At 41.8% G+C, this 27923-nt stretch overlaps 7 protein-coding genes across 7 annotated transcripts; 1 reads left to right on the top strand and 6 right to left on the bottom strand.

The window, feature by feature from the left end:
- Nucleotides 1-2215: 2215 nt before the first annotated feature.
- LOC311231016 (histone H3.2) lies at nt 2216-2626 on the bottom strand (the record flags this gene model as incomplete). Its single annotated transcript, XM_084317485.1, has 1 exon — nt 2216-2626. One exon carries the CDS (start codon nt 2624-2626, stop codon nt 2216-2218), a length of 411 nt encoding a protein of 136 aa, XP_084173611.1.
- A 1122-nt stretch (nt 2627-3748) lies between these two features.
- Nucleotides 3749-4132, bottom strand: LOC311231022 (histone H2A; the record flags this gene model as incomplete). Its single annotated transcript, XM_084317491.1, has 1 exon — nt 3749-4132. The coding sequence occupies one exon, from the start codon at nt 4130-4132 to the stop codon at nt 3749-3751; it is 384 nt and encodes a 127-aa protein (XP_084173617.1).
- A 1313-nt stretch (nt 4133-5445) lies between these two features.
- Nucleotides 5446-5757, bottom strand: LOC311229801 (histone H4; the record flags this gene model as incomplete). The annotated part of the gene is made up of 1 exon (XM_084315875.1): nt 5446-5757. The coding sequence occupies one exon, from the start codon at nt 5755-5757 to the stop codon at nt 5446-5448; it is 312 nt and encodes a 103-aa protein (XP_084172001.1).
- A 1709-nt stretch (nt 5758-7466) lies between these two features.
- Nucleotides 7467-26294, bottom strand: LOC311229799 (uncharacterized protein; the record flags this gene model as incomplete). Its single annotated transcript, XM_084315873.1, has 3 exons — nt 7467-8203; nt 20130-20496; nt 25685-26294. 3 exons carry the CDS (start codon nt 26292-26294, stop codon nt 7567-7569), a joined length of 1614 nt encoding a protein of 537 aa, XP_084171999.1. The 3' UTR covers nt 7467-7566.
- Nucleotides 12713-13024, top strand: LOC311231055 (histone H4; the record flags this gene model as incomplete). Its single annotated transcript, XM_084317525.1, has 1 exon — nt 12713-13024. The coding sequence occupies one exon, from the start codon at nt 12713-12715 to the stop codon at nt 13022-13024; it is 312 nt and encodes a 103-aa protein (XP_084173651.1).
- LOC311231048 (histone H2B-like) lies at nt 17971-18345 on the bottom strand (the record flags this gene model as incomplete). The annotated part of the gene is made up of 1 exon (XM_084317518.1): nt 17971-18345. One exon carries the CDS (start codon nt 18343-18345, stop codon nt 17971-17973), a length of 375 nt encoding a protein of 124 aa, XP_084173644.1.
- LOC311231014 (histone H3.2-like) lies at nt 24214-24624 on the bottom strand (the record flags this gene model as incomplete). Its single annotated transcript, XM_084317483.1, has 1 exon — nt 24214-24624. One exon carries the CDS (start codon nt 24622-24624, stop codon nt 24214-24216), a length of 411 nt encoding a protein of 136 aa, XP_084173609.1.
- Nucleotides 26295-27923: the final 1629 nt, after the last annotated feature.

Below are 27923 nucleotides of genomic sequence, written 5' to 3'. Positions count from 1 at the left end.
CTTCCCCGACACTCACATCTTTACTCCCAAGACACAATACAAGTCAAGAACGCATCACCAGATCAAGCTCACATGCACTAATTCCAGTACCGGCTTACAAAAATAACTATGAAATAAGATCATTTTTCCACACAAACAATAACATTTGGAACGAGATCCCATTCCACATCAGAACAATAACCTCCATCTCACATTTCAAACAGGCCTACAAACAACATCTGATGCTAGAACACATCTGTAATCATTGATCTGACTCTTTCATATAGGTCTTAATCTGGTTGATACTGTCGATTTGTATTGACTGCTATGACTGTATGTTTGTCCTTGCTGTCCACAATGACTATAATGCAATGTCTTTGTCAGGATTATATGATTGTATGTAGTGCAACTGCCTATTTGTTTTGTATTTAAATTATTGTTTCATGTGCTGCAGAACAGGAACCTGCTGAAAAACTGTTTGTAACTGAGTCAGGACAGTTTAAATGTACATTGTGAAATGTCCTTTTTTTTTTTACCATTTCCTGTATAAATAAAGTCAAATAAAAAAATAAATGAAAAAATATTAAATTGTATGTTAATTTACCTTAATTGTCCACATACAAACATAATCTTATTCTAAATTTGGAATGTAAGAGATGGTCTTATCACTATAGTCTTACATGTGAAGTGTTGATTAAAAATATATAATATATAAACTGTATGTTAGCAATGTACAATAACACTGTACACACCATATACACTGTTTTTTGACTATATTACACGTAAAACACGTTACACGTATGCCTCGCAAAGTGCAGATATGAAGTTTTCCCCCTTTTTTTATGGATTTAGGTTTTGTTCTTCATCAACGATAAAGTTCTCTCCACGTTTGATATATTGGCCATTCATACTGTAATTGTGATGGGGAATATGCTTATATTTTTGGTATCATAACCGATTAGGCCAACAATGACTTGTGTTAATTAAGCAATATCACAGCTATATTTATATTTCGACCCTGGGTCTTGCTGACAGCCCTGTGATATAATAACAGCATGTCACGAAGTGAGCTATTGCTTTTATAAAACGGTTACCAAGTAGCCTAATATGAAAGTAAGATTTACACTTACATTTATTAATACATAATAATGTTCAAAATAGAATTTACTTTGATTTACATGCATCTGTATGCTGCCATTTATTGTGCACCAACTGGCACAGGCAGAGATGGTATAAACAGCAGACTTATTTCTTGAAGAGGTGGCAAGATGGTACAAGGCAGAGCAGATTGCTTTGAGCTACCCCGTTTTATAATTATTGGCCATGGCCTGGGTGAATATGCTATTTCTTAGCCAGCAGGTGTGCGTCAAAACTTTGATACACACGTAGTTTGGCTCAAGATGAATCACCATTCTAAATTATTCTGCTATCCAACACAACCCATATAGCTGGCTTGTTAGACAGACATCTCATGGACAACTGCATGAGACTTCAAGTTCAAGTTTCTTTAAGTTCAAGTTTCTTTAATAGTTGTCATACAGAAGTACAGAATACTTTCATACAAAATGCTTCTTACTGTTACGCTCCAGACTGGACTTGGATTGCAGGTTGTAAAATAGTTTGTAAACAGATGTTTTGCTCCAAATCTTAACTTCAATTCATCAAGTATTGTGACCATTTATGAGGTTTACCACAGTGGAGATATGCAAGAAGAAACGAAAGTATTCATGAATTCAAGGCATCACAGTACGAGTTGTGCAAGTTATACTTTTTGGGTTAAGTTCTCATTTAGCCAGTAGAGGGCAGAAGAGTTTCAGCCATGAGTTTGTTCGGCTTTCATCGAATTACATTCCAAAACTCTGTTGTACTCCAAGATGTTATTTTATATTTTAGAGCTCGAGGGATGATGATTATCAACCGATATAGTCTAGTTCTACATGTGCCATTTAGGAGTTATATACTCAAAACTATAGTGAGGACATGCATGTACTTTGTACACCAACTCATTGTATTACACTGATACGGGCATTAGATCACCATGTATTTGTCCCTTTAAAATAAATCAAATAAACAAACCGCGTAAACATTGTATAATAACTAAACGTTGAGTTTTGTTTTAAAGAATGAGTTATATATATATATACACACACACAATTGAATAAGGAATATACTTTCATAGTTATTGAAGTGGCTCTTAAAAGAGCCTTTTAGGTAGTGAATATACGAGGGGTCCTATTTAAGCGCGCTCTCCACGGATGCGGCGGGCCAGCTGGATGTCTTTGGGCATGATGGTCACCCTCTTGGCGTGGATCGCGCACAGGTTGGTGTCCTCAAACAGGCCGACCAGGTAAGCCTCACTAGCCTCCTGAAGAGCCATGACAGCGGAACTCTGGAAGCGCAGATCGGTCTTGAAGTCCTGCGCGATTTCTCTGACCAGGCGCTGGAAAGGCAACTTGCGGATCAGCAGTTCGGTGGACTTCTGATAACGACGGATCTCTCTCAGAGCCACGGTACCGGGCCTGTAACGATGGGGCTTCTTAACACCACCAGTAGCCGGGGCGCTTTTACGAGCAGCCTTGGTAGCAAGTTGCTTCCTAGGAGCTTTTCCTCCAGTGGATTTACGAGCAGTCTGCTTGGTTCTAGCCATTGTGCTACTTCGGTTACTTATTTCTAAGATAGAAGGAAATAATGTAACACAATACTACAAAACATGGCTTTATATTGTCGGTTCAGTGGGGGCGCGTCTTATGCTGATTGGTCTATATCTGTGTCGACGTTATCATTTCCTTTCCAACGTCTAAATCGCCGTCTATCATTGGTGGAAAGGTATATGAAAAGTCTGCCAAAATGTAAACCCAACCTCCTCTCCGTCCGTCTCTGATTGGGTGATGATGATGCACAAAAGATATTTGACCAATAAGAATGAGCCTTGCACGAACGTTAGTGGGGAATAGAACCTAGATTAAACTCACAAGCAGGTTTTATCATCTGGATAATCATAATATTCAAATGATGATGTGTTGAACACATATTATGCAGGTGCATTATTAGGATCTGAATAGTGACATCGACGTCATCACATATCTCTATACCTTGTTTATTAATAAAATCGTGTTAATTTCCGGGACATAATTTGAAAACAATGAAAGAGATTCAGTTAAAAACAGAAGGACATTCTAATTATATTGCTGTGAACCACTTCTCCACTAGAAGTTAGCACAATTAAATAATGTATTATGATAATATTCTGGGTTCACTCTCTCCTCTGGTATCTCCACACCAGTTATGGAATTCTGGACTAAATCATATCCAATACATATTCTCAGATGTGGGTTCCTGGGACAACAAAAGGTGGTTCCTGGTCTATTTTAGTATCAATGAGGGTTTTTGACTAACGCAATGCTGTTTTAGATTAGATTCAAATGTAGCCATTATAATACAGCACAACTCAAATGTTTGGCATCCAACAAGAGTAGTGCAATAGCGATATTTAATGAAGTGATTACACAGAGTATAACATTATATACATGGTATTATGAATTGTATGATATATTAGATGTAGGTATAGAATTGTGCATTGTTCAAAGCGACTATACCAAGATTATTCAGTAAGGTGATTTGTTGCTCCCAGGTGGAAATTGTAGGTGTGAAGACACACATTTAAATAGTCATAATAGGCATGGTTATAGATAGAAGTATTGCTTTCTCGGTAATATGTGGGTGGCTCTGAAAAGAGCCTTTGTGGAGTTTGTCAAAGAGGCTAAATAATTTACTTCTTGGCAGCCTTCTCGGTCTTCTTGGGCAGAAGGACAGCCTGGATGTTGGGCAGCACACCACCCTGGGCGATGGTCACTCCTCCCAGGAGTTTGTTGAGCTCCTCGTCGTTACGCACGGCCAGCTGCAGATGACGGGGGATGATACGACTCTTCTTGTTGTCACGGGCAGCGTTTCCAGCCAACTCTAAGATCTCAGCGGTCAGATATTCCAGCACAGCGGCCAGATACACCGGGGCACCGGCTCCAACACGATGAGCATAGTTGCCTTTACGCAGCAGTCTGTGGACACGACCCACGGGGAACTGAAGCCCGGCGCGAGAGGAGCGAGTCTTGGCCTTAGCTCTGGCCTTTCCTCCAGTCTTGCCTCTTCCAGACATGTTTATTATTCTCTTACGTTAAACGAGTTAGAAAATGAATGCAGTGAGTTGGAGAGTAACCTTTTATAGTCAGGCTTGTGTTTTCTCACCCAATCAGGGGATATGTTTTGTTGGCGGTTTTTCCAAAAGACCAGTCCTCCAATAATCGTGTGAGATGTAGGCGGAGTAACGAACTCCCAGAGCTGAGACCAATCAGCAACGACTGCGCCTACGCGTTAGTAATAATATTATATGGCCAGAGTTTCGTCACACCAGCGTATTATTCTTGTTGAAGTGAAGACTAAAACGTAGTTTCTCATAACGGCAAGAACTAACTAACATAACTGATATAATAGTTATCGATTACACTGCTGACAAGTAATACATATGACCCTATGATTAAAAATAAATACAATCCGAACTATCATGTTTGCTCCTTGTCTGGACTCCATTTGGGTTAAGCCTGCATGCTTTCCCCATTTCCAAAATGGTTTCGTCAGTGTGGTCCGGTACTGTCCATGGTGCTGATATAGGTTAGCGCCCTTTAGATTTCCAGTGCCTACAAGTAGCGAATCCACGCTTCCAAACAAATTTTTTTATTTACATACCTGTATACTATATCTGTACACATTCCTTTCCTACTCTTACTCGTTACCCTTACCCTGCTTGCCAGTATGTACCATAGTGTCTTTATAGCTGATCACTGTACATATTAATACTACAACTCTGTACAGTACATACATCTGCTTAGCACTATTACTCAGTTGTACTCATTTATATATTGTATAGCTAGTTTATTCACCTGTATACATAGCATATTACTATTGCATTTAACTGTTATATTTGCACTATAGTTTGATGCCTTCTTTACATTGTACTGTAATTGCATTGTATGATTTAAATAGATTTGAATCTAATATATTACTTACAAAGTGTTGTACGAATAATCTTGAGGCATATCAATTTAATTGTAATTGTTCACATGTTCAGGAAGCCCTGCTGTGAGATGAGACTGTACTGGTCACTGAAACGTCTTTCACGGTCGTCTTCTCACTATTAAAATCACCATCAGTTATTTAGTTTTACATTATATGTACACACTGTAGTTACATGGCAATTCCAATGCAGGAATAACCTAGAAACGTCAGGAACCGTAGGCATTGCATCAGTGACTGGATTAAATTAAATGCTAAAACAAATTCGGTGCTATGCCTGAGACAACTCAGTTTAATACTTTCACAAATAAACGTATGTAGAGTGTGCTCATTCAGTGATAAGGTGGGTGGCTCTGAAAAGAGCCTTTGGGTTTTGGATAGTTAGGGTTGAATGAAAGTCTAGCCGCCGAAGCCGTACAGAGTGCGTCCCTGTCTCTTCAGAGCATAGACCACATCCATGGCTGTGACGGTCTTCCTCTTGGCGTGCTCGGTGTAGGTGACGGCATCACGGATCACGTTCTCCAGGAAGACCTTGAGAACACCACGAGTCTCCTCGTAGATTAGACCGGAGATACGCTTCACTCCGCCACGACGAGCCAGACGGCGGATAGCGGGTTTGGTGATTCCCTGGATGTTATCACGAAGCACTTTGCGGTGACGCTTAGCGCCTCCTTTACCAAGTCCCTTACCTCCCTTTCCTCTTCCACTCATTGTAACGTATGTAAGGAAACAAACGAATGTAGCAACTGGCCAACCGCCTGCTTATTTGAACCCTCTCTGAGGACGTGGTTGAGACCAAGAAGCGCGCAGGGACAAATGTGGAGGGAGGGTTTGAGGTTTACGTCTGAACATGTTTTGAGGAAGTGTTGTTTTCCCAATACAATGCATCATCCTGAGACCCGGGGGGAAAAGTGTTGTCACTTGTATTATTTTTTTAAACATTTAACATATATATATATATCTTTTTTTTTACTTAACTCTATTCATATTTTACAAGATGTGCACTGTAGTGCACAACCGGACTTCATTGATCATAAAACAATAAGAATCATAAGAATATTTTGGAATTATGAAAATTGCATCCACATTCACATTGTATTTTAACTGGCCAAAAGTGTGTGTGTGACAACGAAGAAAAGAAAACTTCTAATTTGATTCTTCTGAATTGTTCCTGTAGCAGGCAGGCCCCTTTTCTGAAGTAGACCAGTGTTCCTCTGGGAACCATGTCAGTCAAGTACATGACTGAATTACCACATATTCCCATCTGTTCATCTGTGTCATTCTTCCATGTTTGCTCTGATTAAAAACCTCAGATCCCTACATTTGGTTTTGGCCCATGAAGCTGTCTTTATCAACTTCATGTGGCTCAGTGCATTGCTATACTGAGATATATTGTTTATGTGATATAAATGGATGCTTGTGCCTTGCTAGTGAAATATATTGTTTGTATGTGATATAAATGCATACTTGTGCGTTGCTACACTGAGATAGTCTCATGTATCTGCCATGACCGACTACCTACCTTGTTGTTGTTGTCCTTACAGTATGCTATGCTGTAATTTGACCAGAACAAAGCTTCTTTGTGGGTAGTGTTAGTGTACTAATATTTCACAACTGTCCTTTCAGAAAGCACTGAGCACACTACAGGTATAGTTCAGACCTCCTTCTTGAGTGTTATACAGAGACAAATATATAAATAAGATGAAGAGGGTGGGGTATGCTATTGACCTAAATAATATACATCTGTATTTTAGATTCGTTCACTGGAAGAAGACGTATCATCCCCGGTCACCTGCAGCTGGCTGTGCGTAATGAAGAGGAACTAAACTAACTCCGGCGTGTTGACCAAGAAGACTAATGACTAATTACATGCGCAACATTGACAAGACAAATTAACCAAACCGGTCTGAATACATGCAATTGTGCTTATGTACTGTTTCCATAAATGGGAAGAATGAATACTTAGTCTTTATGTTGACGAGGAAATGTGTTGTTTTGTAATCCATTGTAACTAATGCATCGTTCTGCCGTGGTTTGATTTGATCAGTCGGCTAGACTGAAAGTTTAGCAATATATTGTAACTATATATAACATTTTAGACAATAATTGTGATTCATATCATCCAGCCCTCCGGCTCATTGAAACAGTACCATAGCAGTCATTACGAGGTAACAAATGCACCATGATGGCAGCAATTTATGAATTTCCACATGTATGGATGTGATATGCAGTCTGATCTATATTTTAATTAATCATTAATTAGCTTATGATTATAAACAAATTGGCTTGGAAGGAGTGAGACTCAATGTTCCCCGTCTGGTTCAAATAACTACAGATCGAAAAATGAAATACATGTTTTGTATAATTAGAAGACCCCTTCCGAAAAATGAAATACATGTTTTGTATAATTAGAAGACCCCTTCACCTCAATGTATACTATTACATTAGAATGCATTGTTCCTTCATGGGAAATGGTGGTTGGCTCTTAAAAGAGCCTTTTGATGTGTTCTGCTTGGACGCTTACTTCTTCTTGGGAGCTGCTTTGGGCTTGGCAGCCTTCTTCGCTGGAGCCTTTTTGGGAGCAACAGGCTTTTTCGCCTTCTTTGGGCTCTTGGCTACTACCTTCTTGGGACTCTTGGCTACTACCTTCTTGGGACTCTTGGCTACTACCTTCTTGGGACTCTTGGCTGCTACCTTCTTGGGAGACTTCTTGGCTGCAACAGCCTTCTTGGGAGACTTCTTGGCTGCAACAGCCTTCTTAGCTGCAACAGGCTTCTTAAGCTTTTTAGCGGCGACTGGTTTCTTGGCCGCTGGCTTCTTGGCTTTAACCTCAGCCTTCTTGTTGATCTTGAAAGAGCCGGAGGCTCCGGTACCTTTGACCTGGACCAGGGTCCCCTTCGTCACCAGACTCTTGATGGCAGTCTTCACACGAGCCTTGTTCTTATCCACGTCGTAGCCACCGGCAGCCAGAGCCTTCTTTACGGCAGCAAGAGACACGCCGCTCCTCTCTTTGGAAGCGGACACTGCCTCGACGACCAAGTCACTGACGCTGGGACCTGCTTTCGTGGGTCTGGGAGCTGCCTTCTTCTTGGCAGCCTTAGCCGGAGCGGCGGGAACTGGAGCTGGGGCGACTTCTGCCATCTTCTCTCGTTCTCTGCTGCGAAACAAAAGCTGAAGTAACTAGGAGGAGTAGGAGCGTCAACAGACTGATAGTGTGGCCGAGGCGGGGGGCTGGTCTTAAACACTGCATGAGAGCCATGTAGACTCAACCAGCCCGGTCCTCCTCTGTACTGTCAAAATGTTCTGTCGCTTGTGTTTTCTCTTCGCATAAAATAGTTAAAATACACAACTATGAAAATTGCAGAAATCTAACGCCAAATGTCCCAGCTAGTAGACACATGTCCCGTCAGAATCAAACTATTTGGAGAAACGTGGTTAATCTGTGAACGCTCCAAAACAATAATGTGTGCCGTCACCACTGTTGTGCAGCTACTTTTTTCTTGTATTTATCTCTTACAATTCTTTAGAGTAAATTAGAATCCGACAAAATCTCGTTTTCCAGCGAGCCGAGCTACCTGACAAGGGACTGAAAGAAAGATGAGTCATCTGGGGTGACGCGTTTTGTTTTAAATGGGTGACTTTTCGGTGTTGGTAAACACAGTATTTTGTTGGTGGTGGCCTGTAGTGTGGGTGACCTCGACTTCGTTTGAGTAAGTGGAAGGTTTAATGTGGCCTATATATGGATAAAAAAAACTGAAATTAGTCCTACCTTTATGAGTATGTACCATATACAAGAAACATAGCTACATTTAGCTTTTTGTTTACAATACAGGCTTTAAGACACAACTGAAACAACACCTAACAGCCCTACGCCTGCACATTATGTACATGTAGACACACACATACCCATAGTTACCTTTATTTTTACTTTATTGTATTTTTAGTGACAGGAATATTAGTAGCCTATCAAATAGGTGGTAAGAGTATATGGTTTCTCACTGCTTGTGAATTGAGTGCATATTTAATATATAGTGTTATGTAATGTATATTGTACTATGTATGATTCCATTATGATTAGGAATGCGGTATCATGTAATATGTTTGATAGAAAGCATATTGTCACTTTCTGATTTTTAATTCCACTTGGTTGCTTGTCTGAACATGTCTTATCTGTAACATGTGTTATGTGTGGACCCCAGGAAGAGTAGCTGATGTTTTGCATCAGCTAATGGGGATCATAATAAAATCATACTGTAAGAAAGAAGTACACAAACAGTCCATGCAAGGCCTCTATTGTTAGTGTCTATTGGTGTAGTACATGTTGATACATTCTGAAGAAATGGTTCAAGGAATGAAACATACTATGTTTCTAGTCGACTACCTGTACCATAGTGGGGCATTGGTTTATACACATGGCCCATGGTGAGACCCAGTCCTGTGTAAATGTTGGTGTCATCTGTTTAGTAACCCAAACAAGAGGAAACCATCGGCTCAACTCAGGATCATCAGAAAACATCTCTTACAAAAATGTATCCTGGCATTCCTATGATAAAAAATTACACCATGTACCATTGATGTCATGGTTTTAAAATGGACTATACCATGTTATTAATGGTTCCATTACATTTACTATGGCTGTACCATGGCTGTCCCGCACTGCTGGAGGAGGGTGCCATGATCTTTGATGAGCTGCATCTCACACCAGAGCAGGTAAGAAATGAGAATGGCTCGTTAAAACAAGAATGTCACAATCCCAATATATAAACATCACCAAATTCATTAAGAATAGCTTAATTCCTTTGTGATAATTACAGCTGTTTTGATAGTTGAATTATTTTTTTAGTGTTTGTTAGTTGAGGAGAAGACCCGGGAACAGAGAAAGATGAGGATGTGGTTTGATCAGAGAGCAGGAAGAGTTACTGCATCGTCGTTCCATGAGGCAGCCAGGACAAAGAAATCTCTATCTTTGATTAAGAGAGTTTGTTATCCTCGCTCCTCTCAGTTTTCGACTGAAGCGACCAGGTATATATATATATAAGTTTAAGCAATACGAAATCATGCCTTTTTTTCACTACTTTATCATGAATAAATAAAATTGAGAACTGGATTGAGAAACTATATATTAGGTGGGGAAAACAAAATGTTAACATTCTAATTACAGTATGTTTGGGATAATGTAAAGAGAGCCATACCCTGTTGGTGTTTATTTTGTAATAATGAACATCTCTTCGAATTATTCAGTTTATTACACTTACTTATGAAAACAATAATTAAATAATTAAACACAAGGCTTAATGATGAAAAATTAATAAATAAATAAATTTCACCACAGTCCGGTGTCCTCAGGTTCGAACCTCACTGTTTTGTTTAGGTCCTAGTCTGGAGTTGTTCTCAAATGTTCAAAATAACATGGCTCACTTTTGCATTATCTTCATCAGATGGGGTCTAGAAAACGAGGACACTGCCAGAGAGTCGTACCTGATGACGATCAGGGGCGTTTTTAGGGTTAGAAAACATTGGGGGCTTCAGCCCACACATATGAGCCAATTGGTTAAACACAGCCATCAGATGCACAAACACACCATTGCTTAATTGTAGATACACCAATCAGGTTTAAGCACTATAAAAATGCAGCAGGTGAGTTCACCTGTCTTCAACCAAAATGGAAGGAGAGTGAAGTACTGTGTACACAGAGAACGTGAAAATATACAATACATCCACCAAACACTACACAAGACAACCAATGATGCAGACTGATGAAAATATACATTTTCTCCCATTTTCCCAAATCAGTCAACATGGAGAATCACAACAAAAAATTATCTTGCCAGATCCAGCTAGGCAAAGAGATAATGTCTAGTATTTTCTGTTTACATTTTTTTTTTTTTTTTTTTTACTGTAATTGTAACCTGTACTGGATACAGTATTTTATGTTTGTCTGATATTTGCTGAGCTTACAGTGTTATGCACATAGTAGCATGAAAACTGGGACATGTATTGTTGTGATTCTCCATGTTGAAATGTTGACTGATTTGGTTATATGGAGAGAACATTTATATTTTCATCAGTCTGCATCATTGATTTGGGTATATGGAGAGAAAATGTAATTTTTTTCATCAGTCTGCATCATTGATTTGGGTATATGTAGATAAATAAATTATATTTTCATCACAGCATTGGTCTTGTGTAGTGTTTGGTGAATTTATTGTATATTTGCACATTATCTGCGTACTTCACTTACAGTACTCTAATCACTGAGAAGTAGAATTGCTAAATGTGTTTTAGGTTAAGCACAGCAGTGTGTGTAACTGGTTCAAACAGAATTAAGTCATATGAAACGTCATAGGAATGCCAGGATACATTTTTGTAAGCGATGTTTTCTGATGATGCTGAGTTGAGCCGATGGTTTCCTCTTGTTTGGGTTACTAAACAGATGACACCAACATTTACACAGGACTGGGTCTCACCATGGGCCATGTGTATATAAACCAATGCCCCACTATGGTACAGGTAGTAGAAACATGGTATGTTTCATTCCTTGAACCATTTATTCAGAATGTATACCAACATGTACTACACCAATAGACACTAACAATAGAGGCCTTGCATGGACTGTTTGTGTACTTCTTTCTTATTGATTGATTGATTGAAAACTTTATTAACAGATTGCAGAATGGGTACAGTACAGTACAGCTCAATACATACAATTGTTAAGGGGATGCAGACCAGAGAAAGACTTTCATCTTGTTTACATCAGGGTCCCCCATTTTCAATTCATCGTAACATATATGACATACAGATAGACAGTACTGCTACATCTATACATTTATGACATACCAGATTTGCAAATACAGTACTGTTTGTGATACGAAAAGAGTCCAGAAAAGAAGTATATACATTTGACGTAGAAACTGTACATTGGAGGAGGTTGGGTAGGTGGGGGGGGGTACTTACAGTATGATTTTATTATGATCCCCATTAGCTGATGCAAAACATCAGCTACTCTTCCTGGGGTCCACACATAACACAGATAAGACATTTTCAGACAAGCAACCAAGTGGAATTAAAAATCAGAAAGTGACAATATACTTTCTATCAAACATATTACATGATACCGCATTCCTAAACATAATGGAATCATACATAGTACAATATACATTACATAACACTATATATTAATATGCACTCAATTCACAAGCAGTGAGAAACCATATACTCTTACCACCTATTTGTATAGGCTACTAATATTCCTGTCACTAAAAATACAATAAAATAAAAGTAACTATGGGTATGTGTCTTCATTTACATAATGTGCAGGCGTAGGGCTGTTAGATGTTGTTTCAGTTGTCTTTTAAAGCCTGTATTGTAAACAAAAAGCTATGTTTCCTTTATACGGTATGACACGTTTTTACATACTCATAAAATATATATATATATATAATGTTAAATGTTTTAAAAAAAATAATACAAGTGACAACACTTTTTCCCCTGGGTCTCAGGATGATGTATTGTATTGGGGAAACAACACTTCAGATGTAAACCACAAACCCTCCCTCCACATTTGTCCCTGCGCGCCTCCTGGTCTCAACCACGTCCTCAGGGAGGGTTCAAAGAAGCAGGCGGTTGGCCAGTTGCTACATTTGTTTATTTTCTTACAGATGTTATAATGAGTGGAAGAGGAAAGGGAGGTAAGGGACTTGGTAAAGGAGGCGCTAAGCGTCACCGCAAAGTGCTTCGTGACAACATCCAGGGAATCACCAAACCCGCTATCCGCCGTCTGGCTCGTCGTGGCGGAGTGAAGCGTATCTCCGGTCTCATCTACGAGGAGACTCGTGGTGTTCTCAAGGTCTTCCTGGAGAATGTGATCCGTGATGCCGTCACCTACACCGAACACGCCAAGAGAAAGACCGTGACCGCCATGGATGTGGTCTATGCTCTGAAGAGACAGGGACGCACTCTGTACGGCTTCGGCGGCTAGACTTCTATTCAACTCTTAACTATCAAACCCAAAGGCTCTTTTCAGAGCCACCCACCTTATCACTGAATGAGCACACTTCATATGTTTATTGGTGAAAAGTATTAAACTGAGTTGTCTGAAGCTTATCACAATTAGTTGATAATCATGTTCTGAGCTGTGTTCTGAGCTGTTTTCTAAGCTGTGTTGTGTTCTGAGCTTATATAGTGCTTTTACTAACTATTATATTTCTCTCTCTGGTCGGGCATTGCCGGGTCTGTGCAGCGATAACACTGTATATTGACTGTAGAACGGGAGCTCTCTCTCGCTCTCTCTCTCTCTCTTGCTATATGTTGACTGTATCATGCCCAGCCTCGGGCAGCGCTATTATTTAAGAATATGTTGACTGTAAGTATATAAAAAAATATATATATATATACCCTTTTTTTTTTTTTTTTTACCTTTAGGGGGGGGGGGGGGGGCTCACGTTTAAATCTCGCACAGGGCCTCGCATTTCTCCCAGGCGGCCCTGCCTGCAGGTCCTATACAACAAGAGGTGCAAATCCAGAGCCTGCAGAATAATGAAAGACCCTCACCACCCCAACAACAGCCTGTTCAAGCTGCTGCGGTCAGGCAAACGCCTGCGAACACCAGCAACTATGACAGAGAGACTTCAGCTCAGCTTCTTCCCCCAGGCTATCAGAGCCTTGAACACTGAACTCTACACACGAGCACACACACAACACACACACACACACACACTGTACACGCTCACACACTAGCAGCCACTTTAACATGAGCACACACACACTCATGCTGCACACGCTCACACTTATGGTCACTTTACAAAAGGAAAGGTCACTTTAAGAATAGTATAGTATAACTTGAGATTGTATAATATAGCATTGTATAGCAGTGTACATAAAGACCCTGTGCCTCATCCGTAGCTACATTTACATTTACATTTACATTTAGTCATTTAGCTGACGCTTTTATCCAAAGCGACTTACAAGTTCTGTGCGACAAGACAGCAAGAAGGGTATAACTCTATCAGCTGAGTAACAATGTTCATCAAAGTGTTGCGTGTTACAGTGTAGGTTAGTTTATTAGGACAAGTGCATGACATTAAGGTTAGTCGGGGTTAGATTTTTTTATTTTTATTTTTTTTATCATTTCAGATAATGGTTGAAGAAGTGAGTCTTTAGTCGACGGCGAAAGATTGGACGGGATTCGGCTGTCCTAACTGGGATGGGTAGTTCATTCCACCATTGTGGGGCAAGGACTGAGAATAGGCGGCTTCTCTTTGATGACCCTCCGGGAGCTTGGATAGGAGTAGATCTGAGGCGGCCAGAAGATGCAGAGCGTAGGGGTCTTGAGCTAACAGTGTATTGCACTATCACAGGACCTAGCATGTCCTACCATGCTCTGTAAATAACTCATGTACATATACCGATATGCCCTACTTTGATTACTTGTATTATTGCACAATGTCGTTCTATTGGATTCTTATTATATTATTATTGTATTATGCACAATCGTTGCGGGCAAGACCCCCACATTTCATTGTATACTTGTATGCCGTGACAAATAAAACTCTTGACTTGACTTGACTTTCCCGGTTTCCAAAATGATTTTGTCAGTGTGGTCCGGTACTGTCTATGGTGCTGAGCGGTGCCTACAAGTAGTTCAAGTTTGCTTTTATTTGTCTTGTATAAAGTACATGTACATTACAGTAAAATGCTTGGTTCTGTATGAGCCCATGGGAATGTGCTCCATACAGTAAAATCTACTATATCTATGATCTACCATCAACAAGATTAGATGCACTTTTTAGAAAATAAAAGGTTTACAGACAATATTGGTTTGTGGTCCCAAATTAAACATGCAATAACTATTCATTTTAAATGTGCCAGAGTTAAATGTGCCACAAAACTGAGGAAAACAAAAACAAACCCCGCGAACTTTGGAAATTACTCAATAATCAACTAGGCTGCAGTAAAAAACTTAAAACCAGATTCTCAAACATAAACATAAAGACGGACAACACGCTCATCACAGACAAGCTGGATGTAGCCAATTACTTAAACATCTTCTTCACAAACATAGCCACAACACTGGTAAACAAACTACCCTCCCACTCAGGGCATTATGGGGTAGAACACATAGTAGCATACTACAAAAACCTAGGGGTCCACAAAGACGACTTCAAACTTGAAATGGTAACAACCGATGAGGTACTCAAAAAATTGAGCGCCCTCCAACCTAACAAGGCCACTGGCCATGACAACATACCCTCCAAATTCCTCAGAGACGCAGCAGCCGCCATCACCCCAGTCATCACACACATAATAAACCTCTCTATAAGACAGGGGCACGTCCCCAAGGACTTCAAAATTGCGAGAGTGACCCCTCTACACAAAAAGGGCAGCAAATTAGACCCAGGCAACTACCGCCCTGTTTCTATTCTTACCTCCATCTCGAAAGTCATGGAGAAAATAGTCTACGAACAGGTCGAAAAGTACCTGGCGGAAAAAAACCTAATCTACGAATTCCAATCTGGCTTCAGAACGTCCCACTCCACTGACACATGCCTCCTCTATTTGAACGACCACATCAAACAAGAGGTGGACGCTGGCAAATACTGCGGCATGGTCATGCTGGACCTACAAAAGGCCTTCGACACTGTCAATCACTCCATTCTAATGGACAAGCTAAAAGCAATTGGTTTTGATAGCCTATCAGTGAGCTGGATGCAATCCTACCTGGAGGGGAGAGAACAGATGGTAGAGGTAAACGGTACTCTATCCCCCCCCCTCACAGTGAGCTGTGGTGTTCCACAAGGAAGCATACTAGGACCGCTACTCTTCCTAATTTATGCAAATGACATGTCGTCAGCCTGTGACTGCAACTTGTTCCTGTTTGCGGACGACTCAGCCCTGCTGGTCTCTGACAAGAACAAATTGCAGGTTGAAAAAACCCTCAGCACAGAACTAGGCAAAATCTGCATATGGCTCGCTGATAACAAACTATCATTACACATGGGCAAAACAGAGTCCATTCTCTTCGGTTCAAATAACAAACTCAGCAAGACCGACGGATTCTCAGTTACAGTGGGTGACAATATTGTCACAAGGAAAGACGAAATTACCTACCTGGGTTCCATCCTAGAGGCAAATCTTTCCTGTGACAAAATGGCATCCAATGTAATAAAAAAAGTCAACCAACGAACTAGATTCTTGTACCGGATCTCCTCTCTGGTAAACAAGAATACCCTGAAGACTCTGGCAGGAGCACTCATTCAAGGGTACTATGACTATGCGTGCACCTCATGGTACCAAAGCACCTCAAAGGCGCTTAAAACAAAATTACAAACATCACAAAACAAACTGGTCAGACTACTACTTGACCTGAACCCCAGAACCCACCTCACCCCTGCCCACTTTGCCAACCTAGGATGGCTTAGAGTAGACGACAGAGTACAGCAACTTGCAATGGGCCTGGTCTACAAGATACACTATACGACCGGGGTGCCCATGTACATGTCAAAATACTTCCCAAAGGTCAGTGAATACCACAACCACTACACCAGAGGAAGCTCAACAAATCATGTTAAACCCAGATTCGGCTCAAACAAGGGACTAAACACGTTTCGCAATTATGCCACAACAATGTGGAACGCCCTACCCAAAGCTGTAAAGGAATGTGAATCCCTGCCCACATTCAAAACCGCCCTTAAAGAGCACCTACGGGAGGCTGCAATTCGAAACTGGCCACCATAAATGCCCAAAACCCCCACCACCTCCTAATAGACAGTCTCCTCCCCACCGCATGTATATATTCCCTCCCCGCCGTATGTATATTTCCCTCCCACCCACCCACCCCCTCCTAATGTACAGTCCCCTCCCCATCATATGTATATACTCTGTCAGGATCTAGGGGTAACAGTACTGTATATTTGAATACCGCCTATGTCACAAATGTATCAGTACTAAATACCTATATGTCCCTATGCCATAAATGTCATGTATGTTGTGTATGTCATAAATGTCTATATGAATTGAAAATGGGGGACCCTGATGGAAACAAGACAAACGTCTTTCTCAGGTCTGCATCCCCTTAACAATTGTATGTATTGAGCCGTACTGTATTGTACCCATTCTGCAATCTGTTAAATAAAGTTTACATTCATTCATTCATTCATTCATTCTGACTGACATCATATATCAGGTTTGACATAATTATGTATTTATTGTGTACGATGGTCACTTTTTGATTGATTGTATGGTTGTTACTGTTAACTCTCAGAGTGTGTGTAGCCAGAAGTTATAGATGCTATTAAATAGTGCAGTTAAAGGCCCATAGCAAACAGCTGCTGGAGCCAACTAGAGGCTCTCAACCCTGCTATTGCACACTGCTTTAACCCCTAAACCCTATAACCATGTTCCGTTTCCTGTGTCTGTGCACCAGGTTCTAACCCAAACACTCAACCCTTGACCTTTAACCTAACCAAAAACCTCAATTTCACTTCCAAAATCAGTTAAGCCTAACTTCAAACTTCTCCAATTTGAAAATATATTGGAGGCTCTTGTTCCACCTACTAGAGCACTTACTCCATCTGGTGTCGAAACCCAATATGCAGCATGCTAGAAATGGTCCAGGAAAAACAGAATACATAAGGAATGTGCTTATTTATGTCACCTGAACTTGGTTGATCATTGGGATAACTCTCAAAACAAAGTGGGTATGCCGAGTGTATGTATTTCTTATATATTTAGTTTTATAGAATTTAGAATTACACCCCCACCCCCTTCGTGAATGACAGGAACCAGGAAAAACAAATGCATAAAGGGATATGCGTTTAGTCATTAGTGACCCGAGCATGGTTGATCATTGGGATAACTCTCTCAAAACAAAGTGGGTGGCTCTGAAAAGAGCCTTTGGGTGAATACGGGTTAGATGGACAGGGAAGTTTACTTGGAGCTGGTGTACTTGGTCACAGCCTTGGTTCCCTCGGACACTGCGTGCTTGGCCAGTTCACCGGGGAGCAGCAGGCGGACGGCGGTCTGAATCTCCCTGGAGGTGATGGTCCTACGCTTGTTGTAGAGAGCCAGTTTAGAGGCTTCACCGGCGATGCGCTCAAAGATGTCGTTAACGAAGGAGTTCATGATACCCATGGCCTTGGAAGAAACGCCGGTGTCAGGATGGACCTGCTTCAGGACCTTGTAAATATAAATGGCATAACTCTCCTTCCTGGACTTTCTGCGCTTCTTGCCCCCCTTGGCGGTTGTCTTGGTGACGGCTTTCTTGGAGCCCTTCTTGGGCGCTGGCTTGGCTGGCTCAGGCATGATGATCAGTCGGGACTAAACAGCAATGAATGTGGAAACAGAAGCGCACTGCTGCCTCTTAATAGGCCAAATTATGCAAATACAGCAGCCTGGCTTCTTGTATACGATTGGTTGAGAGGCTTTGTCGGACATTTCCCGCTCACAGGAAACTATTTGCGCGCAAAGCCATGATAACCCAATTATTATTTTAGCAAAACTCCATAGCCACACTTGATATTAAGCCAAACAATAATCGACATGAAACTGCATTTTTCCAAGACAATGCTCTCTGGGTGACATCTGTCACTGCTTTGACTTACAAATAAGATAAGATAAGATATTCCTTTATTGATCCCCTTGGGGAAATTCAGGCATCATAGCAGCATGGGGGGGAGGGGGGAGGGGTACAGGTAGTAAAACAACACAGTATACAGGTAGTAAAAGACAACACAGGCAGTGTAAACAATTTGATCAATATGGTCAATATAATTTACTATCTGACTAGCTGAGGAATATTCACATTATTCACAGTGTCACATGAGGTGCAGTATGCAAGAGGTAGTGTTATAATAATTTACTATCTACTGAGTATACATTAATCAAAGTACCAGGGTAGTCTACTTTGTCCCCCTTGGGTTCCTATAAGTCCCAGGTCAATGTCTGGTAGCAGTCGCTGTCGCTGCCCCCTGTTGTGGGGCCTGGAGGCTGCTAGTCGCTGCCCACTGTTGTGGAGCCTGATGGCCGCTGGTATGAAGGACTGTCCGAGGCGGTTAGTTGAGTGTCGGGGGGGGATGAGTCTGTGGCTGAACGAGCTTCTCATCTTGACTAGCTCGTCGTAGAGGGGGTGGTAGGGGTTCTCCATGATGGCATCCAGCTTCCTTATCATCCCCCTCTCTACCATCACCTCAAGTCTAGGTAGCTCGACTCCCACCACAGAGCTAGCCTTCCTCACCAGCTTGTTGAGCTTGTTGGTGTCCCTTGAGTTGATGTAGCCTCCCCAGCATGCCACAGCATAGAAGAGGATGCTGGCCACAACAGACTGGTAAAAAGACTGCAGCAGTTTGTTGCACACATTGAAGGACCTGAGTCTCCTCAGGAAGAACAGCCTGCTCTGTCCCTTCCTGTAGAGGGCCTCTGTGTTGTCCGACCAGTCCAGTTTATTGTTCAGGTGTACCCCAAGGAACTTGTATGAGTCCACCATCTCCACCATCTCCACATCCACCCCTCGGATGGAGATGGGAATCGGGGGGGGCCTCTTCTTGTGGAGATATATATATATAAATATATATATATACACAGACACACACACATTCATACATATACACGTCTGTACATACCTGCATATAATCCCTTTTACATGTATTTGGCATCATTTTTTGTAATTTAATTAATTTGCTGTAATCTATATATATATATATAACCCTTACTATTTATACCGCTGTCCAGTATGACTTACTACACATAGTTTTTTTCAGTCAAAATTATTAATCACTTGACCGCATTTATAATTTTATATTATATCGTTGGTTAAGCCTTCAAAAACAGGCACAAAAACACTGCAGACAAACACATTAAACATTACTTCTAAACAGCATTGTACAAGTGTACCCATTAGTGAACACGGTCAAATGTTATGCATTACGTGTTTATCGTCTTCGTTACACTTATGTCCGAGGTAGCGAGACAACAACGTAAGTTACAACCAAATTGTATTTGGACAAACGGAAATATTGCATCTTCAAGAAGAGGTGGGTGGCTCTGAAAAGAGCCTTTGTGGAGTTTGTCGAAGAGGCTAAATAATTTACTTCTTGGCAGCCTTCTCGGTCTTCTTGGGCAGAAGGACAGCCTGGATGTTGGGCAGCACACCACCCTGAGCGATGGTCACTCCTCCGAGCAGTCTGTTGAGCTCCTCGTCGTTACGCACGGCCAGCTGCAGATGACGGGGGATGATACGACTCTTCTTGTTGTCACGGGCAGCGTTTCCAGCTAACTCCAAGATCTCAGCGGTCAGATATTCCAGCACAGCCGCCAGATAAACCGGGGCACCGGCTCCAACACGATGAGCATAGTTGCCTTTACGCAGCAGTCTGTGGACACGACCCACGGGGAACTGAAGCCCGGCACGAGAGGAGCGAGTCTTGGACTTAGCCTTCACCTTTCCTCCTGTCTTACCTCTTCCAGACATGATTCAGTTTATTCTAGAGATGAACACAGAATAATGTGGTAAACACGCAGAAGAGCCGTCTTTATATCCTCACTAAGGTTCGTGCTTATTGGTCAAATATGGCTCCGTGCATCATCACCCAATCAGAGAAGGACTGACAGAGATAATAGGGTTTGGTTTACATTGTTGGCGAACTTTTCATACGATCTCTCCACCAATCATACACGCAAATGTAGGCGGTGAAGGACATTATAATAACAACGTGGATATTGTTATATCAGCGTATAAGGCGCGCCCCACAGAGCCGACAATATAAAACCATGTCACTATACTATACTATGAATAATAAACTCATAGACAGGCTTATTGGAATGTCTTATAACCTCTAACATAATACCAGGCCTGTTATGATGCCTTTATAGCAGAAGGAGGAGAGATGTTTTTCGACCTATTCTCATTATTGGATCAGCGCTCTGCCTGTTGGACAAACCGTCATAATTGTGGGCTGACATAACATGTTGTGTTAAACAAATAAAAAGTGACGAAATACAGATACTTTCTATATACCGGATTTCAAAATCACATTATATTGTCAATTTTATTTGCTATAAATGCACCCAAACTATTTAAAAATGCATGTATGTCGAGTCAAGGGGGCACTTAGTGTCATGATAAAACAGTATGCAGATTACATGTCTCGCATTAAACACAACACCAGAATTATGTTAATATTATGGAGCACACCAAGAGCTAATAACTCAATTATTTTAGCAAAAGCAATTAGATTACGGAAGGAACTAGATAATAACCCAACGCCAAGTCTTCATTCTAGTGGAATGGATGCGGTTTACAAGTACCACTTGCATTAGAACTGGTCTTACTTTCCCAATTTGGCTAAACAATCAACGTTCCTAGTTTGTGTAGTAATTTAAGGCTGTAAGGCATGTTATTTCAGTCTGTTCCAATAGTTATCAAGACTGGATTAACGTAATGGGAGACTATTCAGTTTCTTAATTTTGGAATTAGTTACATATTACAATAAATGTAATGTAATTTGAACTCCAGTTTGAACAAGCTGACTCTAGAGCTATGTGGCAGGGGCTCAAAACGATGACAGACTACAAAGGCGCCTCCCTCAAACTGAACAGTGACATCTCCTTAGCAAATGACCTCAATACCTTCTATGCAAGGTTTGATGCTGGTAATAACAACACCAGCTCACAAGCCACGGCAATGGGGGGGGGGGGGGTCGGCTGCTGATGGAGGCGCAGTGTTCAGGGTAACAGAGCATGAGGTGAGGCGGACCTTTAAAAAAGTGAATATCAGGAAGGCAGCAGGTCCGGACGGCATCCCCGGCTGCGTCCTAAAAGTCTGTGCCGATCAACTGGCCCCAGTATTCACTGACATATTTAACCTGTCCTTAGAACAGGCTGTCATCCCCACCTGCCTGAAGAAGTCCACTATTATCCCTGTACCCAAAAAATCCAAGCCTGCTTGCCTCAACGACTACCGCCCTGTAGCTCTCACCTCCATAGCCATGAAGTGCTTTGAGAAGCTAGTAAAGGGCTACATCTGCTCCTCCCTCCCCATCAACATGGACCCCCTGCAATTTGCATACCGCCCCAACAGGTCCACGGAGGACGCCATAGCCCATGTGCTGCACATAGCAGCATCACACCTGGACAAGAGGCAGGGGAACTATGTGAGAATGCTATTCTTCGACTACAGCTCGGCATTCAATACCATAGTCCCCTCCATACTCATAGCCAAGCTCAGGGACCTGGGCTTGAACTATGACCTCTGCCAGTGGGTCTTGGACTTCCTGACTGGCAGACCCCAGGTGGTGAGAGCAGGCAACTGCACCTCCTCATCCATCACCCTCAACATAGGGGCCCCCCAGGGCTGTGTTCTGAGTCCCCTCCTCTACTCCCTGTACACACACGACTGTGTGGCTCAGCGGAGTAGCAATACAATCATCAAATTTGCTGACGACACAGTGGTGGTGGGCCTGATCTCTGCCAACGACGAGAGGGCCTACCTGGAAGAGGTCAAGGTCCTGGCGGGATGGTGCCAGGAAAACAGCCTCTCCCTGAACGTCAGCAAAACAAAGGAGATGATTGTGGACTTCAGGAGGTCGGGGGTCAAGGACTACAGCCCCCTCAGCATCGACGGGGCACCGGTTGAGAGAGTCAACAGCTTTAAGTACCTCGGAGCCTACATATCCGAGGATTTGACATGGACCACACACATTGACAGTGTTGTGAAGAAGGCACGACAACGCCTCTACTTCCTCAGGCGCCTAAGGAAGTTCCAAGTCAGTCAGAAGATCCTTAAGAACTTCTACTCATGTACAATAGAGAGCATCTTGACCGGCAACATCACCTCCTGGTTTGGGAATAGCACTGCACAAGACCGAAGCAGACTACAAAGAGTGACACGTTCAGCCGAACGCACAATTGGAGGGGGGCTCCCCACCCTCCAGAACATTTATAACAAGCGTTGCAAGGGCAAGGCGAAGAGAATCATTAAAGACTCCAGTCACCCGAACAACTGCCTCTTTGAACTGCTGCGGTCAGGCAAGCGATACCGGAGTCTCAAGGCGAGCACAGAAAGACTCAGAAGAAGCTTCTATCCCCAGGCCATCAGGCTGCTAAACGAACAATGAATGAACACTACACAACAACAACCACCAAACGCACATAGCACACACATCCACACGCACACACTCACTTTAAACAAACACACTGTAGCACCCACTCCACACTTTATAGCACACACCCACTTTAAACAAACACACTGTAGCACCCACTCCCCACACTTTATATTTATTGATGAAGGATTGCACTACAACTCGTACACCTTACTGTAAATTGTACCTAAATTGTACCTCATCCCATTTCTGCTTTGCACTATATAGTACTGTACATTAGTACACTGCATAGTATTGTATATTATATGGTAACTCAGAACATTGTACATATGTCTATACCGAACACTGTGACCTCATTTTCTTCTTCTAAAATTACATGCTATACTATGTTATTTGATACTATCTTGTCTAGCACAGTCTCTGGAGCGTAACAGTAAGAAGCATTTTGTATGAAAGTATTCTGTACTTCTGTATGACAACTATTAAAGAAACTTGAAACTTGAAACTAATTAACTTTAATTGCATCCCCTTAACAATTGTATGTATTGTACTGTACTGTACCCATTCTGCAATCTGTTAATAAACTTTTCAATCAATCAATCAATAGATTGGGTGTAATTGGCTATAGATACCAAGAGAAAGGGGGATACAATCAGATGCAAATCTATCAACAAATTTGGGAACATGGGCTTAGTTTCAGTCATGGGTAAAATAACAGAGGGCATACATACCCTCATCTTGCACATTGTTGTTTATATGCACTTCTTTTTATTACATTTTGAGTTATCCACTGTAATATAATTATGTGACCTGTATGTATATGCTAATACATGTTGTATCTCCCCTCCTGTTATGGTACCGAATGTCCAAGGGGATCAATAAAGGAATATAATATTATCATGCGATTTGCAGTTTGTTCTGCTTTAGCCAATAAGAGATGCTAGTATAAATATCAGAATTAAAGTGATGACTTTAGTATAACTGGCATGTTGAAATAATTAGTTAATGGAATGTACTTTTCATGATTACGGTGGTGGCTCTTAAAAGAGCCTTTGTGTTATAAAAAAAAGCAGATTTAAGCTCGCTCTCCACGGATGCGGCGGGCCAGCTGGATGTCTTTGGGCATGATGGTCACCCTCTTGGCGTGGATGGCGCACAGGTTGGTGTCCTCAAACAGACCGACCAGGTAAGCCTCACTGGCCTCCTGAAGAGCCATGATAGCAGAGCTCTGGAAGCGCAGGTCGGTCTTGAAGTCCTGGGCGATTTCTCTGACCAGGCGCTGGAAAGGCAACTTGCGGATCAGCAACTCGGTGGACTTCTGGTAACGACGGATCTCTCTCAGCGCCACGGTACCGGGCCTGTAACGATGTGGCTTCTTCACGCCGCCGGTAGCCGGTGCGCTCTTACGAGCAGCCTTGGTGGCGAGCTGCTTCCTTGGGGCTTTGCCACCGGTGGACTTACGAGCGGTTTGCTTAGTTCTAGCCATTACGAGAAACTATGTTTTCTTCTTCACTCCAACAAGAATAATACGCTGCTGTGCCGTAACTCTGGCCTTATATAACTAACGTGGAGGCGTTTCTGATTGGTCTCAGCTCTGGGAGTTAGTTATTCCGCCTACATCTCACACGATTATTGGAGGACTGGTCTTTTGGAAAAACCGCCAACAAAACGTCTTTCCTGATTGGATGAGAAAACACCCCGAAAATAAAACGCGACTCTCCAACTCGCTGATTAATTTGAACTGAAAAAAAAACTATGGGTAGTAAGTCATACTGGACAGTGGTATAAATATTATATATATATATACAGATTACAACATGCACAAACATAAATTGACCATAATGGCAGCAATTTGTGTATTACTGCAATTTGTGGGGCTCAACTCACTATCTGAAGCGGTGCTACTGATTGAGACCATTTTCTTTACCTGCCAATGTTGCTGGTCTCGATCACTAATCACATAAATAAATGGGTAGAACTACAAGTAGTGTTTTGTAGCTGTGCCCGTTTCATTTAAATCGTGGGGGTCCATAAAAGAGCCTTTTGTGAGAGACAATGTTCCACTTGTTCTGTAGAATATAATGGTTGCTTGTAGATATTTAATGTGAGGTAGTGGGGAACATAATATGTGCCAAATGTAGTGTCAGAGCGGCCATTTTACGCACAAACATAAATGCACCATAATGATAGCAATTTATGTATTTCCACAATAAAGGACTCAACACGTTGTGGTATCTACGTTAGTATAGGACCAACTGATCAAACCGGACTTTGATTAGTCCAATTAAGAACCTAGATCTGATCTAGCTTTTTTGTGGTATATTCTCCATTATGTATTGTCTCGCGTTTGCTTTGTTGCCGTGCTGGTGCTGAAAGTAACTCGTGGAAATCAACCATCCCAAAAGTAATACTAAGTTATATACTTCGATAAGCCCCCTTCACTTCCACACACTAGATAGAGTACAATATTGCTTTTCATGGAAGTGGTGGGTGGCTCTTAAAAGAGCCTTTTGTTGAATTAAAGACAACGTTCTGTTCAAACGCTCATCTCTTCTTGGGAGCTCCTCTCTTAGCTGCTTTTGGCTTGGCAGCCTTCTTAGCTGGGGCCTTCTTTGGGCTCTTGGCCGCTACCTTCTTGGGACTCTTGGCTGCGACCTTCTTGGGACTCTTGGCTGCGACCTTCTTGGGACTCTTGGCTGCTACCTTCTTGACTTTCTTGGGAGACTTCTTGGCGGCAGCAGGTTTCTTCGGTGCCACCTTCGTGGGCTTTTTGGCCGCGACAGGTTTCTTGGCTGCTGGCTTCTTGGCTTTCGGAACGACTTTCTTTGCGGGCTTTTTGGCTTTAACCTCAGCCTTGTTGATCTTGAAAGAGCCGGAGGCTCCGGTACCTTTGACCTGGACCAGGGTTCCTTTAGTCACCAGACTCTTGATGGCAGTCTTAACGCGGACCTTGTTCTTGTCCACGTCATAGCCACCGGCAGCCAGAGCCTTCTTTACGGCAGCCAGAGACACACCACTTCTCTCTTTAGAAGCAGATACTGCCTCGACGACCAGGTCACGGACGCTGGGACCTGCCTTCTTGGGTTTAGGAGCTGCCTTCTTCTTGGCAGCCTTAGCCGGAGCGGCGGGAGCTGGAGCTGGGGCGACTTCTGCCATCTTCTCTCGTTCTCTGCTGCGAAACAAAAGCTGAAGTAACTAGGAGGAGTAGGAGCGTCAACAGACTGATAGTGTGGCCGAGGCGGGGGGCTGGTCTTAAACACTGCATGAGAACCATGTAGACTCAACCAGCCCGGTCCTCCTCTGTGCTGTCAAAATGCTCTGTCGCTTGTGTTTTCTCTTCGCATAAAATAGTTAAAATACACAACTATGAATATTGCAGAAATCTAACGCCAAATGTCCCAGCTAGTAGACACATGTCCCGTCAGACTCACACTATTTGGAGAAGCGTGGTTAATTTGTGGACGCTCCAAAACAATAACGTGTGCCGTCACCACTGTTGTGCAGCTACTTTTTTCTTGTATTTATCTCTTACAATTCTTTAGAGTAAATTAGAATCCGACAAAATCTCGTTTTCCAGCGATCCGAGCTACCTGGCAAGGGACTGAAAGAAAGATGAGTCATCTGGGGTGACGCGTTTTGTTTTAAATGGGTGACTTTTCGGTGTTGGTAAACACAGTATTTTGTTGGTGGTGGCCTGTAGTGTGGGTGACCTCGACTTCGTTTGAGTAAGTGGAAGGTTTAATGTGGCCTATATATGGATAAAAAAACTGAAATTAGTCCTACCTTTATGAGTATGTACCGTATACAAGAAACATAGCTACATTTAGCTTTTTGTTTACAATACAGGCTTTAAAAGACAACTGAAACAACATCTAACAGCCCTACGCCTGCACATTATGTACATGTAGACACACACATACCCATAGTTACCTTTATTTTTACTTTATTGTATTTTTAGTGACAGGAATATTAGTAGCCTATCAAATAGGTGGTAAGAGTATGGTTTCTCACTGCTTGTGAATTGAGTGCATATTTAATATATAGTGTTATGTAATATATATTGTACTATGTATGATTTCATTATGTTTAGGAATGTGGTATCATGTAATATGTTTGATAGAAAGTATATGGTCACTTTCTGATTTTTTATTCCACTTGGTTGCTTGTCTGAACATGTCTTATCTGTAACATGTTTATATGTTATGTGTGGACCCCAGGAAGAGTAGCTGATGTTTTGCATCAGCTAATGGGGATCATAATAAAATCATACTGTAAGAAAGAAGAACACAAACAGTCCATGCAAGGCCTCTATTGTTAGTGTCTATTGGTGTAGTACATGTTGATACATTCTGAAGAAATGTTTCAAGGAATGAAACATACTATGTTTCTAGTCTACTACCTGTACCATAGTGGGGCATTGGTTTATACACATGGCCCATGGTGAGACCCAGTCCTGTGTAAATGTTGGTGTCATCTGTTTAGTAACCCAAACAAGAGGAACTCAGCATCATCAGAAAACATCTCTTACAAAAATGTATCCTGGCATTCCTATGATAAAAAATTATGCCATGTACCATTGATATCATCGTTTTAAAATGGACTATACCATGTTATTAATGGTTCCATTACATTTACTATGGCTGTACCATGGTACATCATTTATATAATGACTGGTACCATGGTTAAAAAAAAGAGAGAGCACCTCGTGAAACACAAAAGAAACGATTGAGCTGCTGATCAGTTTGATCAAAAGTGTCCTTATTGGTAAATACTGCTCAGAAAAGT

Source organism: Notolepis coatsorum (genome assembly GCF_963971535.1).
Source record: "Notolepis coatsorum genome assembly, chromosome: 6".
Lineage (NCBI taxonomy): Eukaryota > Metazoa > Chordata > Actinopteri > Aulopiformes > Paralepididae > Notolepis > Notolepis coatsorum.
Note: the sequence above shows the minus strand (reverse complement) of the source record. Positions and strands in the feature narration are given on the sequence as shown.